Below are 23,584 nucleotides of genomic sequence, written 5' to 3'. Positions count from 1 at the left end.
AGAGAGAGGGGGAAGCAGGCTCCCTGCTGAGCAGAGATCCCAATGCGGGGCTCGACCCCAGGACCCTGAGAGCATGACCTGAGCCGAAGGCAGAGAGAGGCTTAACCCACTGAGCCACCCGGGCGCCCCTGAACACATTTTTATTGCATGTGACTTTGTAATACCTCTTTTAACGATTAGAGGAAGTCCCCTTCTCAGCGTGCAATGAATGAGGAAAAGTTATCGCTGACTGGCATTGCAGTCTACCCTGTAGGGTCCAAAAGGAGGCAGTCGCCTCAGAAGGGAGAGGCAGTGACCCTTTGGTACACAGAGAGTGACTCTGGACAAAGCATTTCTTATCCACCCCTCGACCAGTAAAGAGGAGTCGTTCCAGTTTTACAGAGAGAGGAAGGGAGAGGAGCGGGAGGCGGGGAGAGACCTCACTCACCCAGAGAGGCCTGTGAAACCGCGGTGGCCAGTGTCGGATTATTACTTAACGTTAGGGTACAAATAAAAGAACTTTGTTAAGAAACCCTCTGACCCACTCTGGCTCTTGGAGTTTGGAAATGTTCACTCACCGCCTATTCATTAATTCGCAGCCTGCGGAGAATGGAGTTGCCCTGGATCTTTAACCAAAGGAAGTATCCCCAAACAAAGGGCAAAGCCTGCACAGCCTCCTTAAGAAGTTCCGTTCTTACTTTGACAGTGATAAGGAGTCATTCAAGGACTTGGGGGCGGGGGAGGGAGGGGTGTGACATCGTGAGGTCTGGGTGTCAGAAGCATCACTGAGAGCCCTTACAGAGGTTCTCGACCTTCTGGGATTATTTGCTCCTGGGGGAAATCTGGAGCTGCAGGGATTAACTCCTTGGTCCTTCGCAGCAGCCCTAGGCTTGCGGGAAAATACCTCCCTCTCCCTGGAACTGGAATTTCAAAAAAGGAAGCAAAACAGCTTCAGGCCTCAGAGCAGCCGCCAGTGGTGGCGTGGGGCGGTTAATTTTCCATTCCTCCCCTGGTTTCCCTTAAATTATCAGCACAGCAACCAGGCTGTGGGAACCAGGCTTGGAGAAAGAAAGTCTGAGTCGGGGAGTGAATCAGGCAGGATGTGGCAGGCCTGGGGAGAAAGTAAATAACTGCCTGTTTGGGGCGCTATGGATTACAGAACTCAGCTGTGCCAGCTTTCCACCTGGCCGAGGGCCTGGGCGGAGGGCTGGTGATGCCAACCGAGAGGCAGCCAGAAAAGCCTGGGAACTGCAGGCAGAAAAGTGAGGGGAGGACGGGGTTGGCAGGTGCAACAAGGAAGGTGGCTGGGAAGGAGGCTGGGTCACTCACCCAGGAGCCACCAGATCATCAACCCCGTGGGTGGCAGATGCCCCCCAGAAACCTGCCCCAAATTTCCAAAACTCTCCAGGGTTTCTCAATCTTCTGGTGGCTCGCAGTGCTCCTCCCCGGCCACGTCCCAGCCTGTAGTTCCTTCCTTGACACAGCTCAGTTCCCGTAAATGGGATGTCTGGGGGCTCGTGGGAGTGGAAGGGGACAGGTATAAAAAGGAAGCATGAGGCCCTGGGAAGAGGCCGTCTCGGCGACTGAACATAGGAGCTGAGCACCCAGGACCAGGCCACACCAGGGCCCGCTCTTCCACTGCCAGGATGGTGCTAAGGCCGGCTCAGACAGGTCTGGGGGCCAGTCAAGGCCAGCTTGGCTGTGGGTTTTCAGGCTGAGAGGCCCAAACAGGCCAGGGGGCCGCAGCACAGAGGCTGTTAATCCCTTGATGGCCCGGGTGGGAGATGGAGCAGCAGAAGGAAGGGCAGGAGGTCCTCACAGGGGGTTCTGACTCTGGGTTTCTCTTCAGGCTTCGTGGTCCTGGTGCTGCTCCAGAGCTGTAAGTACCCCTCTTTGTGGGGAGGTTGATGCGGAGGAGATCCTGGCAGGGGGGAGAACAGGAGTTTCTCCTGTGCGTCAAATGACTCAGAAACAGTAACATTTGTTAAACCAAGGCCGTACGCATACGGATGATTATGATACTATCCTCTATTTTCCTGTGTATTTGAAATTTTTCAAAAGAAAAACCATTCCAAGGCTCTGGTCCACTAAAGGCCTGGACTTATGGCCTGGTGGGCACCGCAGATGGGCCCAGGGGCAGCGGGGGCGAGCAATGCCCACTGTTCTCCCTCCGTAACTGAGAGGGTAGAAAAGGCTTACTCTGTAGCAGGCGGACTTGGAATGAGGAGAGGAAGAACTTCCTGGTCCGCTGTGATCATGCCCCAGCTTGTGGGACAGGCTGAGGGGGACTGGGGACCGCGCCCCCTCTGGGTGGGTTACAAGTTAGGGATACTCCTGAAGGAAGGCAGAGAAGAAGCAGAGCCTCCCAGATCGATGACCCCCTGCAGGTTCCACGAGGCTCCACTCTGACGGCCAGGGTCTTCTGACGCTAACTGTTTGGGGCTGGGTCCCTCCTCTCCTGCCAAGCCACTGCCTCCAGGAAGCCTTTTTTACTTGCACTGAGTCCCCTTTTCCCTTTATTCACCAGCCCCCATGCTCACCATACACAGTGCCCTGTCCTTAGTCTGCGGCATATTCACCCACTGCATTTAATTGTTCAAAACATTTTCAGAATAGGCCTTATTTTTATCAGAAGCAGAGGGAACCGAGACAGCCCCTTGTGTTGAGAAAGCTAACCTGGCTCACATCTCGGCCCCCAGTACACCATCAGGGGCTCAGCCAGAGGCCCCTGGCTCCATCCTGGCTTGGGCATCACCCCAGACTTCTTCTCCAGGCTCTGCGTACAAACTGGTCTGTTACTACAGCAGCTGGTCACAGTATAGGGACAGTTTGGGGAGCTGCTTCCCAGATGCCATCGACCCCTTCCTGTGCACCCACGTCATCTACAGCTTCGCCAACATAAGCAACAACGAGATCGACACCTGGGAGTGGAATGATGTCACCCTCTATGACACGCTGAACATGCTCAAGTTAAGGTTGGGCCCCAGGTTGCCAGGACGGGAGGTAGGGGGGAGGGCTAGACGGGCTGGCTGGTCCCAGGGCAGGGTGCCTGGGCTCGGGAAGCTGCGTGATGGTCCCTGGGACCCTGGCTGGGGAATTGGAGGGCCTGGGCTTTGCGGGGAGCAGGTGACGAGGGCACGTGCTGGGCCATACCCAGTGATGACAGAGGCAGGCTGTAGAGCAAGGCCAGCTGAGCTCCCCTGGGGAAGGGGAGCCCTCTCTCCCCCCAGGGGTGACTCTTGAGGGAACATGGAAAATACTCATGACCCTATTTTGCCATTTCCTGGCTTCCCCGCTCAGGGGAAATAAAAACGGGCCGCCTACCTCAGAGTTACCCGCACCCCCCCCCAAAGTCCATGCTTCCTACAACCCTGAATCTCAAGGGTGGGAAAGACCTGCCACCCAATGCTAGAAGCCTGCAGCAGCCTCCCACCCATGGGGCCCATGTTACAACAGCTTCACTCCACCCGGCCCTCCTGCCTCCCTGTGCCCCACAGGAACCCCAACCTGAAGACCCTCTTATCCGTTGGAGGATGGAACTTTGGTTCTCAAAGGTAGGACCCAATCCCCAGAGGATGATGGAAGGGGGAGGAGGCATAGGTCTCCCCTACCCACTGGAGAGGGCCACAGGGGCTGCAGACGGGCTTGGCATGGGGACCCAAATGGTTGTCAGGGGGCACCCCATGTACAGCGAAGAAACCGGAGCCCAGAGAGGGGGACACACAGTACATTGCCGGTGGGTCTTCTGACTCCCTACAGATGCTCCACTTACTGCCTCTCAGACCTGAGAACACAGAACTTCTGAGAGATACTGCCCTTAGGTCTGGAAGGAGAGAGAGGGAAGGAATGGAAAACTGGGGAGTGTGGAGAGCCTGGGGGCATGCCCTGGGGTGGGTAGGGTTGGAGCAGGCCCAAAAAAGGGGGCAAGTCATGGCCATACTTGCTCCTACTTACTGGGTGATCACTCAGCATCAGGCACCCCATCCAGCCACGATCACAGGGGAACCCCACAACAGCACCGTGAGACACGTTAATGATCCCCACTTCACCGACAAGGAAACTGAGATGGGGGTTATGACCCTTCCAAGGCTGTTTGGCTAGTGGGCGTGAGTGCAGGGCCTGGAACCCGGGACTGGCCGCTCCAGAGCTCTGATGAGATGCCTGGAGGTGGGTCCTGTCCCAGCCACGCCCTTCTGGAACTTGGGATTCAGGCCCCCACTTCACAGGCCTCAGAAACCCCTTGAGATGCCCGAGACCACCAGCCTGTCCGCGCTGAGCACTCCACTGGGGTGATTCGGGCCCTAGATTTTCTAAAATAGCATCCAAGTCCGGGAGTCGCAGGACTTTCATCAAGTCGGTGCCACCGTTTCTGCGAACCCACGGCTTCGACGGGCTGGACTTGGCCTGGCTCCACCCTGGGCGGAGAGACAAGCACTACTTCACCAGGCTGGTCAAGGTGCTGGCCGTGCAGGGGAAGCGGGGGCGGGAGTGACGTGGGCTGGCTCCAAGGGGTGGCGTAGGCAGGAGCTGTCTTGGGCAGCTGGTCCCCTGAGGGCAGGTGGAGGGGGGTGCTGAGGCCTCCAGGCTGCAGAGTCTGGGGACCCATGGGGGAAGGCCAAACTGGCTTGTCTTGTGACCGTGGTAGGAGGTGCGGTGGGGTCCTTGGAGGCAGAAGGTCACTCAGCAGAGCGCCCACCTAGTGGGGGAGCGGCATTACCCACTGTTTGGTTCCAAACAGATGCCACTCACCAGCACGCACAGCCTTGGGGACACGTGGCCCCCTCGGATAAGGGCAGCCCAAGCGTCTCCGTGACCGCAGGCGCAGAGGGACTATCTAAACGAATTGTCCACAGCACCAACAGCATTTTAATTTTAAAGACAACTGGAGGGGCACCTGGGTGGCTCAGTGGGTTAAAGCCTCTGCCTTCGGCTCGGGTCATGATCCCAGAGTCCTGGGATCGAGCCCCACATCGGGCTCTCTGCTCAGCAGGGAGCCTGCTTCCCCCTATCTCTCTGCCTGCTTCTCTGACTCCTTGTGATCTCTGTCTCTGTCAAATAAATAAATAAATAAATAAAATCTTAAAGACAACTGGATATAAATTTAAAGACCACTTAAATTTTGTGGTCTCCTGTACTGGCATGAACAAAACACAGACTGAAAAACAAATCTTTTCCAACACGATCTGTGGGCCAATGAGGACCACCATTAGTCCTCATGGTCCCTCCCGGGGCAGGGAGCAATTGAATACTGATGGGTATGTGTGGGGTGTGGGGACATGACCGGTCCAAGCAGTTTTTTAGGAGAAGGGTGGGTTAGCCCAAAGTGGGACCACCCACTGGCCGCTCTAGCATTCCCCCTAAAACCCAGTCAGGGTGGGGTTCCCACAGATAGGGAAGGTCAATGACATGCTCTGAGACCTCGGCCTCTGTCACAAGGCTCCCTCGCACACAGCGGGGGCCCCTGTCCCTCACCTGCCTCTCTCCCAACCAGGAAATGAAGGCTGAGTTCGCAAGGGAAGCCCAGGAGGAAACAAAGCAGCAGCTGCTGCTCAGTGCCGCTGTGTCCGCGGGGAAGGTGACCATCGACAGTGGCTACGACATCGCCCAGATATCCCAGTGAGTCTCCCGCCCCACCCTGCCCTAGCACTCCATGTGGAGTCACAAGACTGGGTTTCTAGCCCCTTTCTTCCAAAAACTGGGTGTGTGGCCTTGAGCAAGTCTCTTCTTCACTCCATGCCTCAGTCTCTCCGTTTGTCAAATGGGGCACTATAATCCCTGTCCTTCTGTTTTCTTTTTTTTTTTTTTTAAGATTTTATTTATTTATTTGACAGAGAGAGATCACAAGTTGGCAGAGAGGCAGACAGAGAGAGAAGAAGGGAAGCAGGCTCCCCACCAAGCAGAGAGTTCCATGTGGGGCTCAATCCCAGGATGCTGGGATCTTGACCTGAGCCAAAAGCAAAGGCTTTAACCCACTGAGCCACCCAGGTGCCCCTGTCCTTCCGTTTTCATATGGGATATTGTGTTAATGCGTTGAGAGAGTTTCTCTGAATGCATTTGTGGAAAAGGAAGTAGGAAATGATATACAAAGCAGCCAGCCACCTCGGGGCATTTCCTCTGCTCCAGGCATGCCCCCATTCCCCCCGCCCCACCACCCCGCTAGTCACTGGAGACACAGCGAAGAAGCAGCAATAACACTCTGCATTGCTAGATGCCTCCAGGTGCCTTCACACATGTAGGCGACCCTCCCCTGTCCACAGCTCCTCCTCTCCCAGCCCTCTCCCGCACGTGGAGATGAGCAGTTCACAGCCTCACGGGGCTGATGTCTCAGTGGACTCGAAGACACAGATTTTAGGAAATCCAGCAGGGCAGGGCATGGCAGAAGAGGCCAGGCAGCCCGGACAGTGGACCGCGGGGCTCTACGGGGCCTGCCTCGGGGTCGCCTGCCTGCCCTTCTCCCCTCGTGCTGGGGTGATGGATGTGAGGCCAAGAGCCGTTCTAATTCCCTGCCTCCCGCTCTGACCTCTCTTCTCCAGACACCTGGACTTCATCAGCCTCATGACCTATGACTTTCACGGAGCCTGGCGTCAGACCACAGGCCATCACAGCCCCCTGTTCCGAGGCCAGATGGATGCGAGCTCCGACAGATTCAACAACGCTGTGAGTGTCTGGAAGGAGAGGCTGGCTGGCCAGGAGGGGGCCACAGAGACCTGCCACCTGCCAGTGCTCACACACCAACCCTTTGCCCCTCAAGGGAGGGCTTATGGGGCCCACTCCGCAGATGAGGAAACTGAGGCCCAAAATCTGCGAGTGCTCCATGGCGGCAGAAGGGAAGAGGCAGGAGTCTGGTCTAGACCAGCCTTGCACTTGGTGTGTAACCTAAGCCAACCACCTGATTGGCTGCCAATAGTAATAATCACTTCCTGTACCTAAGACCGTTTTTTCGAGAATGCAGCTACAAAATGCATTTTCGACTGTAATTATCAGCTCCCAGAAGGAAGCGAGTCCTAGTTGCCAGGCACCCCTGGAGCTCCACCTGTCCAGGCAGTGGGGAACTGTCGGGTCTTGCCCGTCCTGCACCCGCAGCCCCGCTGACAGCTCTCCCCTCCCCTCCCAGGACTATGCGGTGGGCTACATGTTGAGGCGGGGGGCCCCAGCGAACAAGCTGGTGATGGGCATCCCGACCTTTGGAAGGAGCTTCACCCTGGCCTCCTCCAATTCCGGTGTGGGGGCCCCAATCTCAGGGCCCGGATTGCCAGGCCTCTTCACCAAGGAGGAAGGGACCCTGGCCTACTATGAGGTATGAGCTAGGGAGAGGCCCTGAGGGAGAGCCTCCCACGCCACCCCCTTTTGTTTCTTTGGGAATAAAAACATATATTCTGGGGAACCTCGCACCCTGAGGAGGAGGGAGGGGGAAAGTCAGGCCTCTTGCTACTAAGCCTCCTGCTGACACACCCGTTCTGCACCGCCAAGCTCCCAGACACCCCTCCGGCCCTAGCTGAGATTTTCCTGCCAGCCCAGAAAAGAGCAATAGACCAAGGCAGGTTCCTTTTGGACCCTTGCCTCTGCCGCTCCGTATCGCTTCGGGCCAGTCCTTATGTCAGCCCCTCATTTCCCACATCCCTGTTTAAGATGCCAGAGGCAAACCAGAGTCCCCTTCATGCTCTCTGGCTATGGCACCCCCAGAACCCTGGGACATTTGTATCTGGTTTACATACATTAGCATGAGGATTGGGGTCTGGGGACTAGAGGGATGCCCTGAGCGGGGTGGGGGGTGTGTGAAGCAAGGGGCTGAAAGAGGTTTGGGGACTGGCCTCTCCCTGGTGACCTGCACCATCTCACCCAGCTCTCCACGCCACCCTGCCCTGTTCTCTGCTCAGATCTGTGACTTCCTCCACCAAGCCACGGTCCACAGACTCAATGACCAGCAGGTCCCCTATGCCACCAAGGGCAACCAGTGGGTGGGGTATGATGATAAAGAGAGCGTCCAAAAGAAGGTAGGTTCTCAAGGCCATGTCCCAGGATGAAGAGGGAGAGGGAGCGCCTGCTCCGAGCAGCCAGAGTCAGGTCCCCTACACCCAAGGGCGCCCCGTGCTGGGTCATGGGGGAGGGGTGGCTCAGTTCTCAGGTGCCTGCTGTTCCCTCCCATAGGCAGGGGCCCAGGCAGCACGTTCGCCCCATGCACACTCTGGCCCCGGGAAGCCAGCTCTGCCCCCTCTGGGTCTTCCCTGCCAGGTGCAGTACCTGAGAAACAGGCAGCTGGCCGGTGCCATGGTGTGGGCTCTGGACTTGGATGACTTCCGGGGTGCCTTCTGCAGCACAGGCGTGCACTTCCCTCTCACCAGTGCCATCAAGGACGCGCTCATTGCAGCTTAACCTCTGTCTTGCACACCGTGGGGTTAGGGGGCATCCCTGCTGGCCCAGAGCCTCACAGCCCGCCCTGCGGAGTACCTGACTGAGCCTCAGTCTCCCTCCCTTGGACCCCACGCAGACGGCCACAGAGGAGCCGTCTGAGCTCCGCTCCAGGGGACCAGCAGGTAGAGGTGGGGCCGTGGGCGGGTAAGGCCCGGGGACCAGCACACTGTAAGACATGGGGTCAGCACATGCCTACTGACTTGTGAAAATGCCCCATGACCCCAGCCCCACACAAGGAGATTTCTTAGACTCCCTTACCCCCAGGCCTCCTTGCCAAAGGGCACTTTGGCCAGCACGAGCAGCCAAACATCTCTCACGAAGCAGCCACCACACTACTTACACCCTCCGCAAAGCCCCACTTGAAGCCTGCACCCAGCAATGGGATCCCGTGGCCCCTCCCGCTTCCCTTTGCTAATTCTGCAGCTGCTGCTCAATAAAGCTCCAGAACCCAGGGCTCCCCACATGTTGGCGCTTTTGCTTCGGGCTCTTTGTGGCCCCATGGGACCCCCTGAGCTCCCCTCCCTCGTCTCTTCTGGATTCTTCTCTTGGGCCTGGGGGTTTGGAGCTTGTAGAAGGTGCAGAAGGTGACGCTACCCTGGCCTCTGCTGGGCCCCAGAGAGTCCCCACAAGGAGGCCAGCCTCCTCAGATCCATCCGCCGTGGACCACGGCCTTCCAGATATTACGGTAGTCCAGACCTCTTGACGTAGTTCCTCATTGAAAGAAACTTTTCTATTTCCTGAAGGCCAGCAGGTAGGAGGAAGGAAGCCACAATCCAACCCTTCATCTCCTCTGAGCTCCTGGGAGGGGTAGGGAGCCAACCCAGGGCCCGGCTAAAGAGCCCTGACCCTGGCCATTCAGGGCTAGAAGGAGACCCCAGTGTCCTCCTGCACCCTCCCTCCAGCCCAGGCCCAGAGCCTCCGCAGGGGGCTTGAGACATGGCCGTCCAGGTTCCTCAGAGACTCCCAGAGACCAGTAGGTGATTCATGACCTGAAGGAGCCCCTTCCATGGCTGGGCTGACGTAAGTCAGATGTCCTAGCGCTCTGCCCTCTGTTTCCCAAGGGACATACTCGGTCCTCAACCCAAGCAGGGAGGAGGCTGCTGTGCTCAGGCTGCCTGGGGACATGAGGTGGCAGGCAAGTGGGCCGGGAATACAGCTGAGACCGGATGGGCTCAGAAGACCAACAGATCTTCCAGCCTTTATGATGTAGAAATGCTCTCATCTGGTTGCTAGAGAGTTCCCAGGGACCCAGGCCTGCCTTGTGTCCAGAGTCCAGAGGCACACTCCAAAATCAAAGAGAATTTATGTGCGGATTCCCTTATGTTCCAACCATCTGTGACTTGGCCTAGTGGTCTGTGACACTAGTTTGAGGGGTAGGGAAGGAAGTACCTATTGGACACCCTGAAATCTGAACCAGCTGGAGCTGAACAGATGCAGCTGATCCCAAGGTCACAGCCCTGCTAAAGGCAATGAAAGCAAGAACTTGGCCAGAGACTCAGAGTGGTACCTGGCATTTCATCACAGACCAGTGGGGCCAGGAATTCCCCAATCTCCGCTCTTTGCCCATCCCACCACACCAGGGTCTTCAAAACCCCCGGGGCTACGAGCCCTCCAGGACAGCCAACACCCCTCCTCCTCCCTAGAGCCACCCTTCCCCCAGCCTGGGACAAGCTCTGCAGGGCTGACTCAGGGTCCGGCAGAGTTAGTCACATTCACTTATAGCTGCGGAGTCAGAGGCCAGGGATGGGGATCGGGTCTCCAGGGCCCGCCTCCTGCCTGGCAGGACACTGAGTCACCTGGCAGAGGGTGCGGGCAACCAGTCAGGGCCGGACCCAGGCCCTCCACTGCCACTCCACAGCGAGGACAGCCAGCCGTGAGAGGCAGCCACGCTCCTGTGTGGCCAGGCCTAGGGAAGGGGGAGAGGCTGCGTGTGGCCAAGGGCCATGAATAAATGACATGTGTATTTACTTTTAAATGTCAGGATGTATGATACATGCTAAAGAGGGCACAGAATGGATTTGTTTCATTTAAAGAATTACTAACTGGTGCGGGGTGCCTGGGTGACTCGGTAGGTTAAAGCCTCTGCCTTTGACTCAGGTCATGATTGCAGGGTCCTAGGATGGAGCCCCATATCGGGCTCCCTGCTCAGCGGGGAGCCTGCTTCCCCCTCTGTCTCTGCCTGCCTCTCTGCCTACTTGTGATATCTCTCTTTGTCAAATAAATAAATAAAATCTTAAAAAAAAGAAAAGAAAAGAAAAGAAAAAGAATTACTAACTGGTGAAAACCTGTGTAAACCCCACCCCAGGAAAAGAAATGAAACCTTAGTAGTGTCCCCCAAAACCCCACCAGCACAGACACCCTGTCCTCCGCCTGGAGGCAGCCACTCCTGACCTCCCCTGCCTCCCTTCGGCATCTCACCACCTACAGAAACCCCTGGAAGAAGAGAGCCTGGGGTTGCCTGCGTTTGAATTTAAGAATTTCTGTGCACCGCGAAACTGTTAGATCCGTTAGGTTGCCTGGGGCTGCAGTTGGCTCGTCCCGTCCCGTAGTTTGGATTATAGGTGGTGGGCACGTGGTCACGGGGAGCTGTGGAGGGCCAGCTGCTTTCCCTAGGTGTGGGCTATTACGAATAACACTGCTGCGCGCATTCGCATGCGTGTCTCCTGGGCACGGGTGACACTTTCCAGGGCTGTCACTGCTGGGTCGCAGATACGCCCATTTCCCATTTTTACCAGATCCCATCACCCTTTCTCCAAAGGGGTGTCTTGGACTGCTGCTCCCACCCGCAATGACTGTTCCCATCGCCTCCCCTCCTCCTTGAAACGTGGTATTTTCCAGCTTGTTAAATGATTACCAGTCAGAACGTTTTACTGGGTGAATGAATCCATGAGTAGACATTTGCTTGTACTTGCCTCATAATACCCCCTGTACACCCCCCGCCCCCCGCTTCGAAGAGCCTAGAATTTTCAGAGTGCTGTCTTCCTCTGGGGTCCCTTCCAGCTCTGCCTCATGACTTTATCTCATTGCCAAGGGCTAGGGGGTTGTCACAGGGATTGGGGAGACTGGGTCCTCTCCAGCCTCTCCAGCAAAATCAGTAACCGGGGGTCTTAGGTTCCCTTCCTGGGGTCCCATTGCTGGAAGACCTTCCTCCAACCCACCTTGGATATCGCAATCCCCTCCTGCTCTAGAACCCTCAACCCCACACAGCACATGGGAGAGTGTCCAGGGCATGGGAGGCCGAGGGGAGTGTGGGATCCCAGAAACGAAGCTGGGAGCGCTCCCCGGGGAAGACTGTTTCAGGCTGTCTGGGTCCCAGCACCCAGGCGGAGAAACCCTGGGGACAAGAGGCTCCACAGAGACCAAACACAAAAAGCGTGATCTGGGTTCCTTCTCCAGATGGAAGCTCTTGTCCTAACCCCTGGCACCGGCTCTCGGCAATGCCCCTTCTCACCCATCTGGGCTGTCCTCCCCTCTGGGCACCAACACCCTGGCTGCTGAGATCCAGTCGGAGTGATGGACGAGCTACTGTGCTCCTCAAGGGACCCTGCGTTCCTCCCCCAGAGCTATTCCTGGCTGAGGCATCTCCCTGCCCCCCGGTCCCCCTGCCTGACCTGACCCCACAGCTGGGAATCATCATTTGGCTGGGGGTGGGGCTGCCCTGGCTATATAAGCCTGGACCTCGGTATCCTGGCACCCTGGAGGCCCAGCTCCTCCCCCACTGACCCCGGCACACTCCAGCCTGACCACCGCCAGCCAGCCCCACAATGACTGAGAAAGCCACCTCGGAGGCCCCCGACTGTGGTCCAGAAGAGTCTGCCTCTAAGTTGGCCAAGGCGCCCACCACAGACCCCGCTGGAGAAGTGGCAGCGTTGGAGTCTGCCGGGGAAGAACGGGCTCCCACGCCGCTACCGGAGCCTGCTTCTCAGGCCCCGGCCCCTGCAGCCCCCACGGCCCCCACGGCCCCCCAAGCCACTAAACCTGCACCTCCAAGTGAAGGTGACAAGAGGCGGGCCAGGTAGAGGAGGGAAGCAGGTGGCGGGGGAGAGGTCTCCACCACAGACCTCTTCATCTCCCCCTACTTCTCCCTCAGACGTCCCCAGCGCCCCGCTGCTGCTGGCCTTGGAGGATGTGAATGACAGCTCGGTGACCGTGAGCTGGGAGCCACCGGAGAGCCTAGGGAGGCTGGGGCTCCAGGGCTACGTGCTGGAGCTCTGCCGAGAGGGAGGTGAGCTCTGGGCTAAGCCCTGTGTACCCCCAGGGGAGGTGGGCTTGCAGGTGTCGTGACGACAAGCGCCAGTCCCTGCAGCTGGGCCAGTCTGGGGGGGACATACCGAAGGAGAAAGTGCAAGTGGTCCCCTCAACCCGCTCATCCACCGCTTCTTGCTCACCCCATGGATCTCTGAGGCAGGGGGGCGTCCAACCCCGTGTCCAAATGACACCCCCCGGGAGACCCCTACCCCCATCCCCCAGCTCCAGGCAACCTCCGAGTGAGTAACAGGGAGAGAGGGATCGGGGCCGCTGGGGTGCTGCCCTGATGAGAAGTGAAGGAGATGCTGAATCCTGGGGGAGCCTGCTTGCGAGGGCAAGTGGGAGGGGAGAACAGAGAAGCTGGGAGTGGGGAGACTTAAGAGGAGAAGACAGTGAAGAGGAACAGGGAACCAGGGCAGTGGCCCAGTTCCTATTGTCACTGTCCCGTTCACCTCCATGGTGGCCAAGTTCAGCCTGGCTTACGCCTTTGCTGTTACCTTGCTGTGTGACTTGGCAAATGTGTCCAACCCTCTCCAGACTCTAGCGATACCTTCTCTGAGCACCGTTCCAGGGTTCTCACACCGGGTATCTTTGATACCGTTTGACAAGAAGTCAGGGAAGGAGAGCAAGGGGGAAGTAAGGCCCAGGGAGGGAGGTCAGCTGCCCCAGATCACCAGTGAGGAGAAAAGCCCCACTGAGACGGATGCCCATGGTCATGGTCATGAAGCCAGGGCCTTGCCTGCTGTCCATTTCTCCAGCCTCAGAGTGGGTGCCCGTGAACGCCCGGCCCCTGATGGTGACCCAGCTGACCGTGCGGAAACTGGCTCTGGGGGACAAGTTCTTCTTGCGTGTGTCTGCGGTGAGCTCTGCGGGGACTGGCCCGCCAGCTGTGCTAGAACAGCCTGTCCACATCCAGAAGATCATCGGTAAAGCCCATCCTTTCACCTCCTGCTCCCCAGCCCTTCCCAGGCACCTTATGTGATAGGTAGGGAAACTTGAGGCTGAGGCACAGAGGAAACAGGACAGTCGTCTTCCCCCATCCCACTCTCCCGTGCACAAGCCACATGCTATCACCATTTTGCCTTAAGAAAGTTCCAAGTTCCTTAGTAGCAAGCCTCTGGAGGTCAAAGAGGCCATTTCCCCGAGCGGCCCAGCCCCCAGACATTTTGAGAGGGGCTCCCAGAACCCCAGAAATGAAAGTTCAAGCTCCCCAGGTCACCTGCCTCAGCGTCCCAATGCTAAGAGCCATTCTGTTCTTCCTCCTGTCTAATCGGAATCCCTTCAGCGACCAGGGAAGCTCATTTTTTGCCCCTTTTCTGCTCGTGTCCTATGGACTGGGTTCCAGATCTTCCCAAAGGTTTTGGAGCAGAGAGAAGTCTTTGCTTGCTTCTTATCCCACTACGTCTCTAGTGGGAGAAGGACGAGAGCCTGCAGGCCTGCGAAGTGGTCTCCATCCCCAGAGGGCAACAGTGTGCGGGGACCTTGGAGGCCAGCTGCTGTCCCTTTGCTAAGAGTTCTATTTGCAGGGTGCATTAGCCTCAAGCCTACCCTTGCTCCCTTCCCGGAGCCGATCAGGTTTCAGTCTGTTAATGGCAGTGAGTCATTTAGGCTGATCTGAGGTCTCTGGGGACAGCCCAGGGCCCAGGGTGAAGAGAGATACAGGCCAGCAGGTGGCCTGAGGCCTTCTGTACCTTCCTTCTTGTTCCCCTGCACCCTCTGGCCCCCAGAGTTTGGGACAAGGCCTCCAAAAAGAGTGGGCTTCAGAGCCACAGGAGAGGTCACATTTGGATTCAAGGAAATACTTCTCAACTTCAGGGCCCAAGAGATGTAGGAAGCATGGGGTCAGGGAGATTAGAATCATAGACTGTGATAGCTTGTCCCTCCAAGCCAAGCAGGTCCCAAGGGACCCAAGCACTCCCTTGAGGTCATTGAGTCTATTAGCAGCAATTCCAGAACCTGCCTCCTACACGGGACCATTCCTGTCACCAAGTATCGGGGAGTCTTCTCTGCGGCCCTCCCATCCTTTGAGTCTGGGCGAGCAGCCACTGTATGGTCAGGTGGGCTCTGGCCTGGAGGTGCCAGGAAGCCCTCCTGACCGGGAAGGTGCTGGAACTACGCCAGGAGATCAGACTCTGAGAGGGTACGGAGGTCAGGGCCCTCTACTCCAAGGCCCAACCTGGAGGGAGCCAGCCAGACTCAGCACCCACGACTCCATTAAAATTCCTCTGGCAGGAGAGAAGGGGATTTCCTGGAGAGAAGGCGGGGGGGGGGGGGGGGGGGGGGAGGCCATGAACAAACGGGGACCAGCCAGGCCCTCCTCACAGGCAGGGCAGGGTGGGGACCTTGTCCAGAATCCTCAGCTGCTCAGCTGTCCCTTCTTAGCCACCTGGAGCTGCCAAGCATTCCTGGCCCCCTGCAGCTGCCCCTGGAGCACTCCACTCCTTACTCCCAGGGCCAAGTGCCTGCACAGCTAATCCTCGGAGACACAGTGTTCCTTCTCACCGCCTCCTCCCCTCCCGCCTGTGTACCACTGACCAACTGCTGCCACCTGTTTGCCGCTGAGCAGCCCCCGCCGCTCCTGCTCCTGTCCCCACCCCGGGGGGGAGGGGGACGATGGCGGCTGCAACCTCCCTTGGAAGGCCCAGGGGCTTTGGTGTTTGCATCTGATTAGTCAGGAAGGTGACTCCCCGCCCTAGCATGGGACTGAAGTGAGATTTCAGGCAGGACTTCCCAACTGGGAGCCTGAAAGGTAGTGGGAGGGGTGACAGAGGTGAAGGGGGTACAACTGCTCCAGCCTCATTTAAGAAGGGAAAAGATCCTAATCCTCCCATATGGCCCCTGACAGAGAAATGGGCAAATGGATCTCCTAGGAGCTTCTCTGGAGGTTCTGGGCTGCTGTGGAATGGAGGGGGCTGGATTACGGGGAAGAAGGCATGGCCACCTTTCCCCGGAACAGAACGCAGAACCCAGGCCAGCAGGTGCAGCACCTGCTCCCCACTAGGGGGAGCCAAGGAGCCCGCCAGAACCCATCTGGAGCCCAGGAATGCCTGGGCTGCAGAGTAAATCCCAGCCTGGCAGGCTCGGGCACCAAGGGAGTGCCCAGGATGCTTACTAGTTCACACCATGGGGGCCCTGCCCTCCTGGAAGCTCTCAGCTCTCAACTCCCCAAGGGCCTCGGGGGATTTGGGCCCCGGGATCTCCACTAGTGAGCTTTGCCTTTCCCACAAGCAGGCAGCCCCAGAACACACCTAGGATCCAGCCCCCCGCCCCGCCAGCAACCCTCACCACTTGCTTCCTACACCACGTTGTCCTAAACCCCACGTTGTCTCCCTTTGATGCAGAGGCCCCCAAGATCCGAGTCCCCCGCCACCTTCGTCAGACCTACATCCGCCAGGTGGGAGAGCCAGTCAACCTGCAAATCCCTTTCCAGGTAAGTGTGGCCCCTGCCCAGGATAACAGCCTGGATGGAACTCAGGGTCCCTACTTGAGGCATGTCAGAGGGAGAAATGTCAGGATCCTCATGGGGGTCGGTCCTCATGGACCCACCAAGGGAGCTTCACCCTCCCTCCATTGTACACGTGACTCAGTTGTGATTCTCCAGCCTGTGGATGGGGTGGGTGGTCCTAGGGATGGCTGGACCCCTGGAGAGGGAGGCTGTGAGCAGCACCTGCGTCTCCTGGGAAGGGCTGATGGGTCCAGCTCCGGAGGTCCCGGGACTTGAGTGGGCAAGGGGATGCTGGTATCTCCTGCACCTGAAAGCTCCTCCCTCCCAGGGGAGTCCCAAGCCTCAGGCCTCCTGGACCCATAATGGCCACGCCCTGGATAGCCAGCGGGTGAATGTGCGCACCGGGGACCAGGACTCCATCCTCTTCATCCGCTCGGCCCAGCGCTCCGACTCGGGCTGCTACGAGCTCACAGTGCGTCTGGAAGGCCTGGAGGCCAAGGCAGCCATCAATATCCTGGTGATTGGTATGAGACCAGGGGAGGCAGGGCTGCCTTGCATGGGACCCAGAGCTCCCACCCCACCCAGAGCTGATGGCTGATGGGATCAGGCCAGGGAGTGTGACAGGAGCCAGATCGTGGGTGTGGGGAATTTGCAGCAAGCCCAGACTTGCCCCTCATCTCGCCTTCGCACTCTGGTCCTGCAGAGAAACCTGGACCCCCCAGCAGCATCCGGCTCCTGGACGTCTGGGGCTGCAACGCTGCCCTTGAGTGGACACCGCCCCAGGACACAGGCAACACAGAGCTCCTGGGCTATACCGTGCAGAAGGCAGACAAAAAGACAGGGGTGAGGCCTGCTGGAGCAGAGTGGGGCGGGGCTGGGGGAAGTGGCCAAGGTGGCCAGGAAGGTCCAGCCCTCCAAGAGTCAGGGACCAAGTTCTAGTCTAACTACCTTTAACCTGACTCCTCTTATGGCTTTTTAGCAAGATCACTTTCCTCTGTGGGCCTCAGTTGCCTCCTGAAGACTGCAAGGGGGGCTCTGGGAGGCCCTTCCAGATCTAGAGCAGTGCCTCTGGAAATGTAATGTGCCAATAAGTCACCTGGGAATCTTGCTAAAATGCCGATTAACTTGGTAGGTCTGGGGCGGGCGCTGAGATCTCGCACCTCCCAGGAGTTCCCAGGTGATTCTGACTTAGCAGGTCCTCAGACCACACTTGGAGCAGTAAGAATCTAGAACTCTCCGAGGACCCTAGTGAGGTCATCTGAGTGCTCCAGGGACCCCTTCTCCCAAAGCTGGATGGCTCAGCTCCCTTGGGATAAGGCATGGAATGAACCCCTCTGAGGAAGGGGCTGCAGGGAGAGCTGGGAGGGGAAGGGCAGGGGTCAGAGGAGAGGATGACCGGGCCGGGGTCCCCGCAGCAATGGTTCACGGTGCTGGAGCGCTACCACCCGACCACCTGCACCATCTCTGACCTCATCGTGGGAAACGCCTACTCCTTTCGGGTCTTCTCCGAGAACCAGTGCGGGCTCAGCACCTCGGCCGCGACCACCAAGGAGCTAGCCCGCATCCAGAAGGCAGGTGGGTCTGGGCCTGGGACCAAAACCAAGTCAGGCCCGCCTGATGCACCCCTCTGCCTGTCCCCGGCTGGGCTCGGCCTGTCCTGGGGCATCAGCACCCCTCCTGGTGGGCTTCTCGTGGGTGCGGCTCACCAGAGTGCCCTCTGCCCTCTGCGCCCCGACTCCGCAGCAATGCACATGCTCACCCGTTCCCACGAGGGACGGTACAGAAGTGCATGTGGTGGACTGATTTTAACAAACACATCAGAGCAAACCCACGGGAAGGAGACGTGCCTCCCGGGAGGCTTCGCGCTTATTCCAAAGTTGCTGGTGGCTGCCAACGTCACAGGGGTCACAGGGGCTCACGCATGGTGTCCCAAGGGAACTACTCTGGGGGGCAGGATGCGTGGGGAGGTAGAGTCTGGTGAATTGGCTCAAACACAAGCCTTCTGACCCTCATATAACACCACAGAGATGGACAAGAGAGATAGAGGTATTTACTGTGTCCACACAGCCCTGTGACATGCTTGCGTCAAATATGAAATGTCAAACCCTTGTTCCCTGTCACCCTGCGATCTCCGGGCCTCCTCTCCTCCTACCGCGGAGTCTGTGTGGGCTCGGGAAAGCACACGCAAATTTTAACACTAGCGTGTGCTGCACAAAGCTAGAAAGACATTTTCGTTTAAAAAAAGAAAACCAGTCAGGTCTCCAAAGACGAACAGAAATGAAGGGTGTGTCTCTCGGTTACAAGTCCTCAGCCTCAGCCAAGAGCATCTCATCTACCCAGTCTCCCTGCCCGTTGCCCTCTCTGTCTTCTCCCTGACCCACCCAGGCATGGTGCTGGCATTCCTCTGCCTCTTTGAGGCCTTCTGTCTCTAAATTCCCACACACTGGCCACGCCTGGCTTCCCGAGAGCCTGGGGTCTTGCTGTGGAGCTCCTGTACCCCACAGCAACAATGAAATGGCTTGTCTCCTGCCCTCATTGATGCTAAGATCATCCTCCAAACCACCAGCTCTCTGCCCAGAGAGCCATGGTCATCACGTGATTGTCTACCCTTTAAGCCCCAAATTGCGAAGTGATATTGGGCAAGCCACTCATCCATGAAGGGCCTTAGTTTCCCATCTGTCAAGTAGTAATAACAAACTCGCTCTTGCAGAGGGACGCGATGTAGATTAAATAAGACATCTAAATGTAAGCTACAGTGATTATTTTAGGAAAATGGATGAAGTCAGTTCTAGAGGTCTACTCCTGGAATCTCAAATTTGCCTTTTATCCCCTGAACCCAGATATTGTTGCCAAACCTAAGGGGTTTGTGGAGCGAGACTTCTCCGAAGCCCCCTCATTTACCCAGCCCCTGGCTGACCACACCTCCACCCCCGGCTACAGCACTCAGCTCTTCTGCAGCGTCCGAGCATCACCCAAGGTTAGGGCTGAAGCCCCACTGTGTCCTGGACGGGTGGGGGCAGGGGGGATGGGGAATCTTCCCAGGCAGCAACTTCAAAGCCCATTCCAGCCCACAACCTCCTCAGCTCTCCTCTGACCATGCCCCCCTAGCCCAAGATCATCTGGATGAAAAACAAGATGAACATCCAGGGTGACCCCAAATACCGCGCCCTCTCTGAGCAAGGCGTCTGCACGCTGGAGATCCGGAAGCCCAGCCCCTTTGATTCTGGGGTCTACACCTGCAAGGCTGTCAACGTGTTAGGGGAGGCATCTGTGGACTGCCGGCTGGAGGTCAAAGGGAAAGGTATGAGGAACGTCCTTCGCTAGGGACCGTCCCTTCATAGAGGCCACCTCTTCTGCTGGGCTAGATGAGGCTGGGTGCTGGAAATCAAGGCAAGACAGAGGGCTAGTAAAGACGGAGAGGTCCGGCTAGTGGAAGGATTTTCCAAGTGGGAGGACAGCCCAGTGTAGGGAACGGAGGTAGCAGAGTCTGTCACCCAAACTGATCGATTGGGGTGAAGACATATAGCCTTGAGCCCCTCTCGTCCCACTACCTCCAACTCGGGTCCCCTGCAGACACGCCCCTCCCCCACTCTGACTGTGGCATTTTTTCCAGCGTCAGCCACACACTGAAGAGCGACAGGAGGCTGCGGCGAGGAGGATGGTAAATGGCTGGGCCCGGGGCCTCTGGGCACAGTCAGAGCTGGGGGTGGAGGGGACGGGGAAGGTGGCAGTCCCTTCTGCGGACAACTCTGCTGTCCCTGGCAATGTGCACATAGGACAGGGGTCTAGTCTAGGGCATTCTGTTGGGCCTGTTTCCTTTTCAGCAAAGAGGGGACAACAACCTGTGTCCCACCTTCCCTCCCAGATGGTTCTGAGGCTCCAGACAAGTAGGGGAGGATTCCAAAGCTGCAGGGGCAGAGCTAAGCGCTGGGCATTGGGCCCTTGCGGCAGGAAGCCTGGGAAGGAAAGAGGGCCTCTGTGTCCCTCTGCCCCGTCTCACTGCTTCAGCAGGACAGGTAGAGCCCAGCTCTGTCAAACCCTGGGCTCATGAAGCGTGTTCTCTGCCAGGTGCTGCAGACCTGGGGGGTCGGGCCCACAAGACTCAGAATCAAGCTCCACAGATGCCCCAGAGCCCCATTTCCATGGTGACGGCTGAGGGCTTTGCTCCCTGGTACGGGCCTAGTCTCCCTCCCCCAGAGGCTGGAGCCCAGGAGCCAGGAGTAGGCCTGGCAGGCCCCAGGCCAGGCTTCCTGGGCACAAGGGGGCCTGGAGATGCAAAGATTGGAGTGCCCCTGCAGAGCGGTGCATTCTGGGTGAGAACCGCTCAAATAAAAGTGTGTGATGTGTTCCAGTGCCGGGGCCTCTGATGGTGAGCATCGTTGTGATGGAGGAGGGGTTGTGTCACAGCGAGGGGGGTGGAGCGCGTCATCACGAGGAGGTCTCCACATATGACACCAGGAGGAAGGTGCCAGTGGGAGGGGACTCAGGATGTAAGGGGGGTTTCCAGGTTTCCAGACAAGAGATTTTTTAGCATCTGGCTTTCACATTCAGGGTTTGCTATGCCGAGAGCATAGCTATAGGAAGAGACACACTCTTCTCTGGAAACTTCCTGACTCTGAATGCCTCCATATCTCCCCTCCCCGCCCCCCCGCCTTCAGTCCGGTCTGTGCTTCTCCCCCATGCCACCACTGCTCTCCTCTGCTGAGGTCTTCTGCTGCCCTCAGAGGGTGGTGGGGGTGGGTATCCAGGGGCATGCTGTCAATCAAGTTTCACAGTCTTTATTAGTCAGGAGGCCCTCCCAGGGAACATCCCACCTCCAAGAACGGGCGGGGCCTGGAATCACGCGCAGAACCCGCCCCCTCCCCTCTGTACAAGCCCCGCCCCCCAGCTTGGCAGAGGGTGGACACTTCCCTAGATGCTCTAAAGCCTACACCGTGCCACAGAGCCCCAAAGCCCCTGAAAACTGTGCTCAGTGCCAGGGATGCTGGGGACATTTAAATGCCAGCAAGCTCCTTCTGCCTCCCCCTCAGCGGTGTGGTCTCCCCTGGCCTGTTCCAGCCTGGTACAAGTCACCCCAGCACTTTCCCTTGTCCACCCCCTCCACAAGCAGGCTTAATGCTCCTTCGTGTTGTCATGTCTGGGGCTCTCCTCTCCATCTGGCCCAGAAACAGCAGAGATGGGTGTCACTTAAGAGAGTCCAGGCCATCATCAGGGCCCAGTGGACAGGTAGTTACCGCCCAGGCCCCTTCTTGGGAAGCCCGGGCCAGAACAAGGGCTCAGTGCTGCCACCTGGTGGCTGTGTGAGGCCTGCACTTCAACTCCACATGAGCTCCAAGGGGCTTGGAGCCCCACCCCAGTTCAGGGTCCCAGGGCTCGTGGAGAATAAAACAAAAGTTGGGAATGATTTCTGGACCTGCTCTTTCTGCCTCTCCCAAGTATAAACCTGGGCTCTCCAGGGCAGGGAGAGCAGGCACCCAGGCACCCAGCATGGCTAGGAGCTCAGGGTCCTGGGAGGCGGACACTGAGGCTCCTTGATTCCTGCCTCTCGGTGGCTCTGCCAACTTCTCCCACAGCAAGAAGAGAAGGCAAGACCACGATGTCCAGTTCTTCTCCCTCCCTCCATCTTGGAGGGGATCCTCTCCTTTCCTTAGGCTTCCCAGGGTTGCCTCACTACCACCAGAGACAAGCAGGCTCCCCCGACTGCCATGGGAACCCCAGCTTGCCCTCCCAGCCCACATGGCCCCTTTACAGCCTCAGGCTCCCCAGGTCCGTCCAGCCCAAAGCTCTGGGCTGCCCGCATGATGGTCACACGGCTGGGGAGGCTCAAGCCACTTTCCACCTCTCCTCAGGTTCCCTGGTTCCTTCCCCATGGACCGCCCTCCCAAACCTTCTCCAGGACCCAAGCTGCAGGGCACCCACACCTCACAGCCCTGCCAGGAAGGCTCAGGAGTGGGACCAGTGGGGAGGTGGGACTGGGCTGATGCCCCCGATGTGGGCAGCCAGGTGGGAGCAGAAGGTGGAGTCTAGTCGTGGGGCCCCTCTTCTGGGGGGTCCTCGTCAATGGGGGGTGAGGGCTGGCAGCGGAAATGGTCATTCCAAATCTTAAGGAAGGTGACCCGGAACTTCTGGATGCGGAAGGCGTAGACGATGGGGTTCATGGCTGAGTTGCCGTGAGTGAGGAAGATGGCGATGTAGATGAGGACACTGGGCTTCCGGCAGGAAGGGCAAAAGAGGGTGATGCAGTTCAGAATGTGCAGAGGCAGCCAGCTGAGGGCGAAGAGGAAGAGGATGAGGGCCAGCGACTTGGCGATCTTCAGCTCCTTCCCGTAGTACTTCTGCGGGTCCCCAGAGGAGGCGGACACCTTCTTGTTGAGCTGCTTGCGGATCAGGTAGAAGACCTCCAGGTAGATGAGGACCATGAGCAGCAGCGGGGGCAGCACCCAGACAAAGAAATTGAAGTAGACCATGTACTCCATGCTGATGACCTTCTCAAACTCGCACTCAATCACGGGCTCGCCCTCGCTGCCATTGGCCGCCCAGGCCCGCTCCACCTCCCCCAGCCTGTTCCAGCCGAACATGGGTGTCAGGCCCACCACGAAGGAGAGAATCCAGCAGCCAGCGATGGCCACCGCCGCCCTCCGGGGAGTCACCACCGTCTTGTACCTGGGGGAGGGGAGTGCAGAGTGTGAGTCCTCCCCCTTAGGCTCCGCCAGTCCCCAGGGGTCTCTGAGAGGAGGGCCCCTTCCCAGCCAGGGCCCAGGGAGTGGGGAGCTGCGGGTCTTTGGCTAGAGGTCCAAGACTTCAGGATCTACACGATTTGGGCCAGAGCTTGCGACACCCTGGCCATCCCACCTGCAGCAGATGGGAAACCTGGTTCACATAAAAATCATGAAGAACAAAAAAATCAAGATAAAAGTCATCACGGAAAATAACAAAGGACCTCCTGCAGAAGTACCAATAAAATCACCAGAGTAAAACTCAGTCACATGTGCCCGGCACATCGCTATTGGTCCCCTCATCCTTGCTGTGTGACAGTCCTTGCAAGGTAGGAAAGCCTTGACAGAGGACTAAGTGGAGATTGAAAGTATCACGTGATCTGCCCAAGGCCCCATGGAAGGTGGCAGCACTTTCCTGAGCCACGCTGACCCAAAACAGCCAGATCATTGGTGAAGCCCTCTTCCACTTAGGCCAAAAAGCCTTCCAAAGCTTCCTCTTTCCGGCCCTGCCCCACCAGTGTCCCCATTTCCCCTTCCCAGCTTACCTCCCCTTCCCCTTTCCAATCACAGCACAGTGCTCATCTCCTGAGGGCTTCTGCTCATGCACCAGTTCTGCGTCCCCAAGCTAATGGAAGAATTATTCTCAGAAAGATACCTAAAGCTCACGGAGCTTTTGCAGCCGCCCAGGCACTCGCACGCATGCACACGTGGGTACATTTGCTCAGCAGAGCACCAAACACGGGTGCCTTCTGTGCCGGCACTACTCCCTGCGCCTGGAGTAAGA

At 57.9% G+C, this 23,584-nt stretch overlaps 3 protein-coding genes across 7 annotated transcripts in view; 2 read left to right on the top strand and 1 right to left on the bottom strand.

Annotated features, from left to right (window-relative positions):
* The first annotated feature begins 1,329 nt into the window (after positions 1-1,329).
* On the top strand, positions 1,330-8,852 carry CHI3L1 (chitinase 3 like 1). Its single transcript, XM_047704961.1, has 10 exons — positions 1,330-1,650; positions 1,829-1,858; positions 2,753-2,954; positions 3,477-3,533; positions 4,285-4,435; positions 5,471-5,595; positions 6,513-6,636; positions 7,094-7,276; positions 7,857-7,973; positions 8,212-8,852. Exons 1-10 carry the CDS (start codon positions 1,626-1,628, stop codon positions 8,350-8,352), a joined length of 1,155 nt encoding a protein of 384 aa, XP_047560917.1. The 5' UTR covers positions 1,330-1,625; the 3' UTR covers positions 8,353-8,852.
* Positions 8,853-12,097: 3,245 nt separating this feature from the next.
* MYBPH (myosin binding protein H) lies at positions 12,098-20,438 on the top strand. The gene is made up of 11 exons (XM_047704954.1): positions 12,098-12,387; positions 12,482-12,616; positions 13,398-13,565; positions 15,981-16,069; positions 16,413-16,608; positions 16,788-16,927; positions 17,500-17,659; positions 18,925-19,061; positions 19,193-19,385; positions 19,698-19,745; positions 20,153-20,438. The coding sequence occupies exons 1-10, from the start codon at positions 12,156-12,158 to the stop codon at positions 19,712-19,714; spliced, it is 1,467 nt and encodes a 488-aa protein (XP_047560910.1). The 5' UTR covers positions 12,098-12,155; the 3' UTR covers positions 19,715-19,745; positions 20,153-20,438.
* Positions 20,439-20,842: 404 nt separating this feature from the next.
* ADORA1 (adenosine A1 receptor) overlaps positions 20,843-23,584 on the bottom strand; it is a 31,303-nt gene continuing 28,561 nt past the window's right edge. For all 5 annotated transcript variants that reach the window (XM_047704956.1, XM_047704955.1, XM_047704957.1 and 2 more), the window contains one exon: positions 20,843-22,747. In XM_047704956.1, coding sequence (XP_047560912.1) covers positions 22,108-22,747 — 640 coding nt within the window. In that variant the 3' untranslated portion in view covers positions 20,843-22,107. The remainder of the gene's footprint in view (positions 22,748-23,584) is intronic.

The sequence above is a fragment of the Lutra lutra genome, chromosome 15, assembly GCF_902655055.1.
Source record: "Lutra lutra chromosome 15, mLutLut1.2, whole genome shotgun sequence".
Taxonomy (NCBI): domain Eukaryota; kingdom Metazoa; phylum Chordata; class Mammalia; order Carnivora; family Mustelidae; genus Lutra; species Lutra lutra.
Note: the sequence above shows the minus strand (reverse complement) of the source record. Positions and strands in the feature narration are given on the sequence as shown.

Bases quoted from the DNA above. Each gene is read 5' to 3' on its own strand.
- CHI3L1 (XM_047704961.1), top strand. From the start codon at position 1,626: ATGGTGCTAAGGCCGGCTCAGACAG. The intron at 1,651-1,828 runs GTCTGGGGGCCA...GTTTCTCTTCAG, and splicing joins GCTAAGGCCGGCTCAGACAG to GCTTCGTGGTCCTGGTGCTG. The intron at 1,859-2,752 runs GTAAGTACCCCT...CTTCTTCTCCAG, and splicing joins CCTGGTGCTGCTCCAGAGCT to GCTCTGCGTACAAACTGGTC.
- MYBPH (XM_047704954.1), top strand. From the start codon at position 12,156: ATGACTGAGAAAGCCACCTCGGAGGCCCCCGACTGTGGTCCAGAAGAG. The intron at 16,070-16,412 runs GTAAGTGTGGCC...CCTCCCTCCCAG, and splicing joins ACCTGCAAATCCCTTTCCAG to GGGAGTCCCAAGCCTCAGGC. The intron at 16,928-17,499 runs GTGAGGCCTGCT...GGGTCCCCGCAG, and splicing joins AGGCAGACAAAAAGACAGGG to CAATGGTTCACGGTGCTGGA.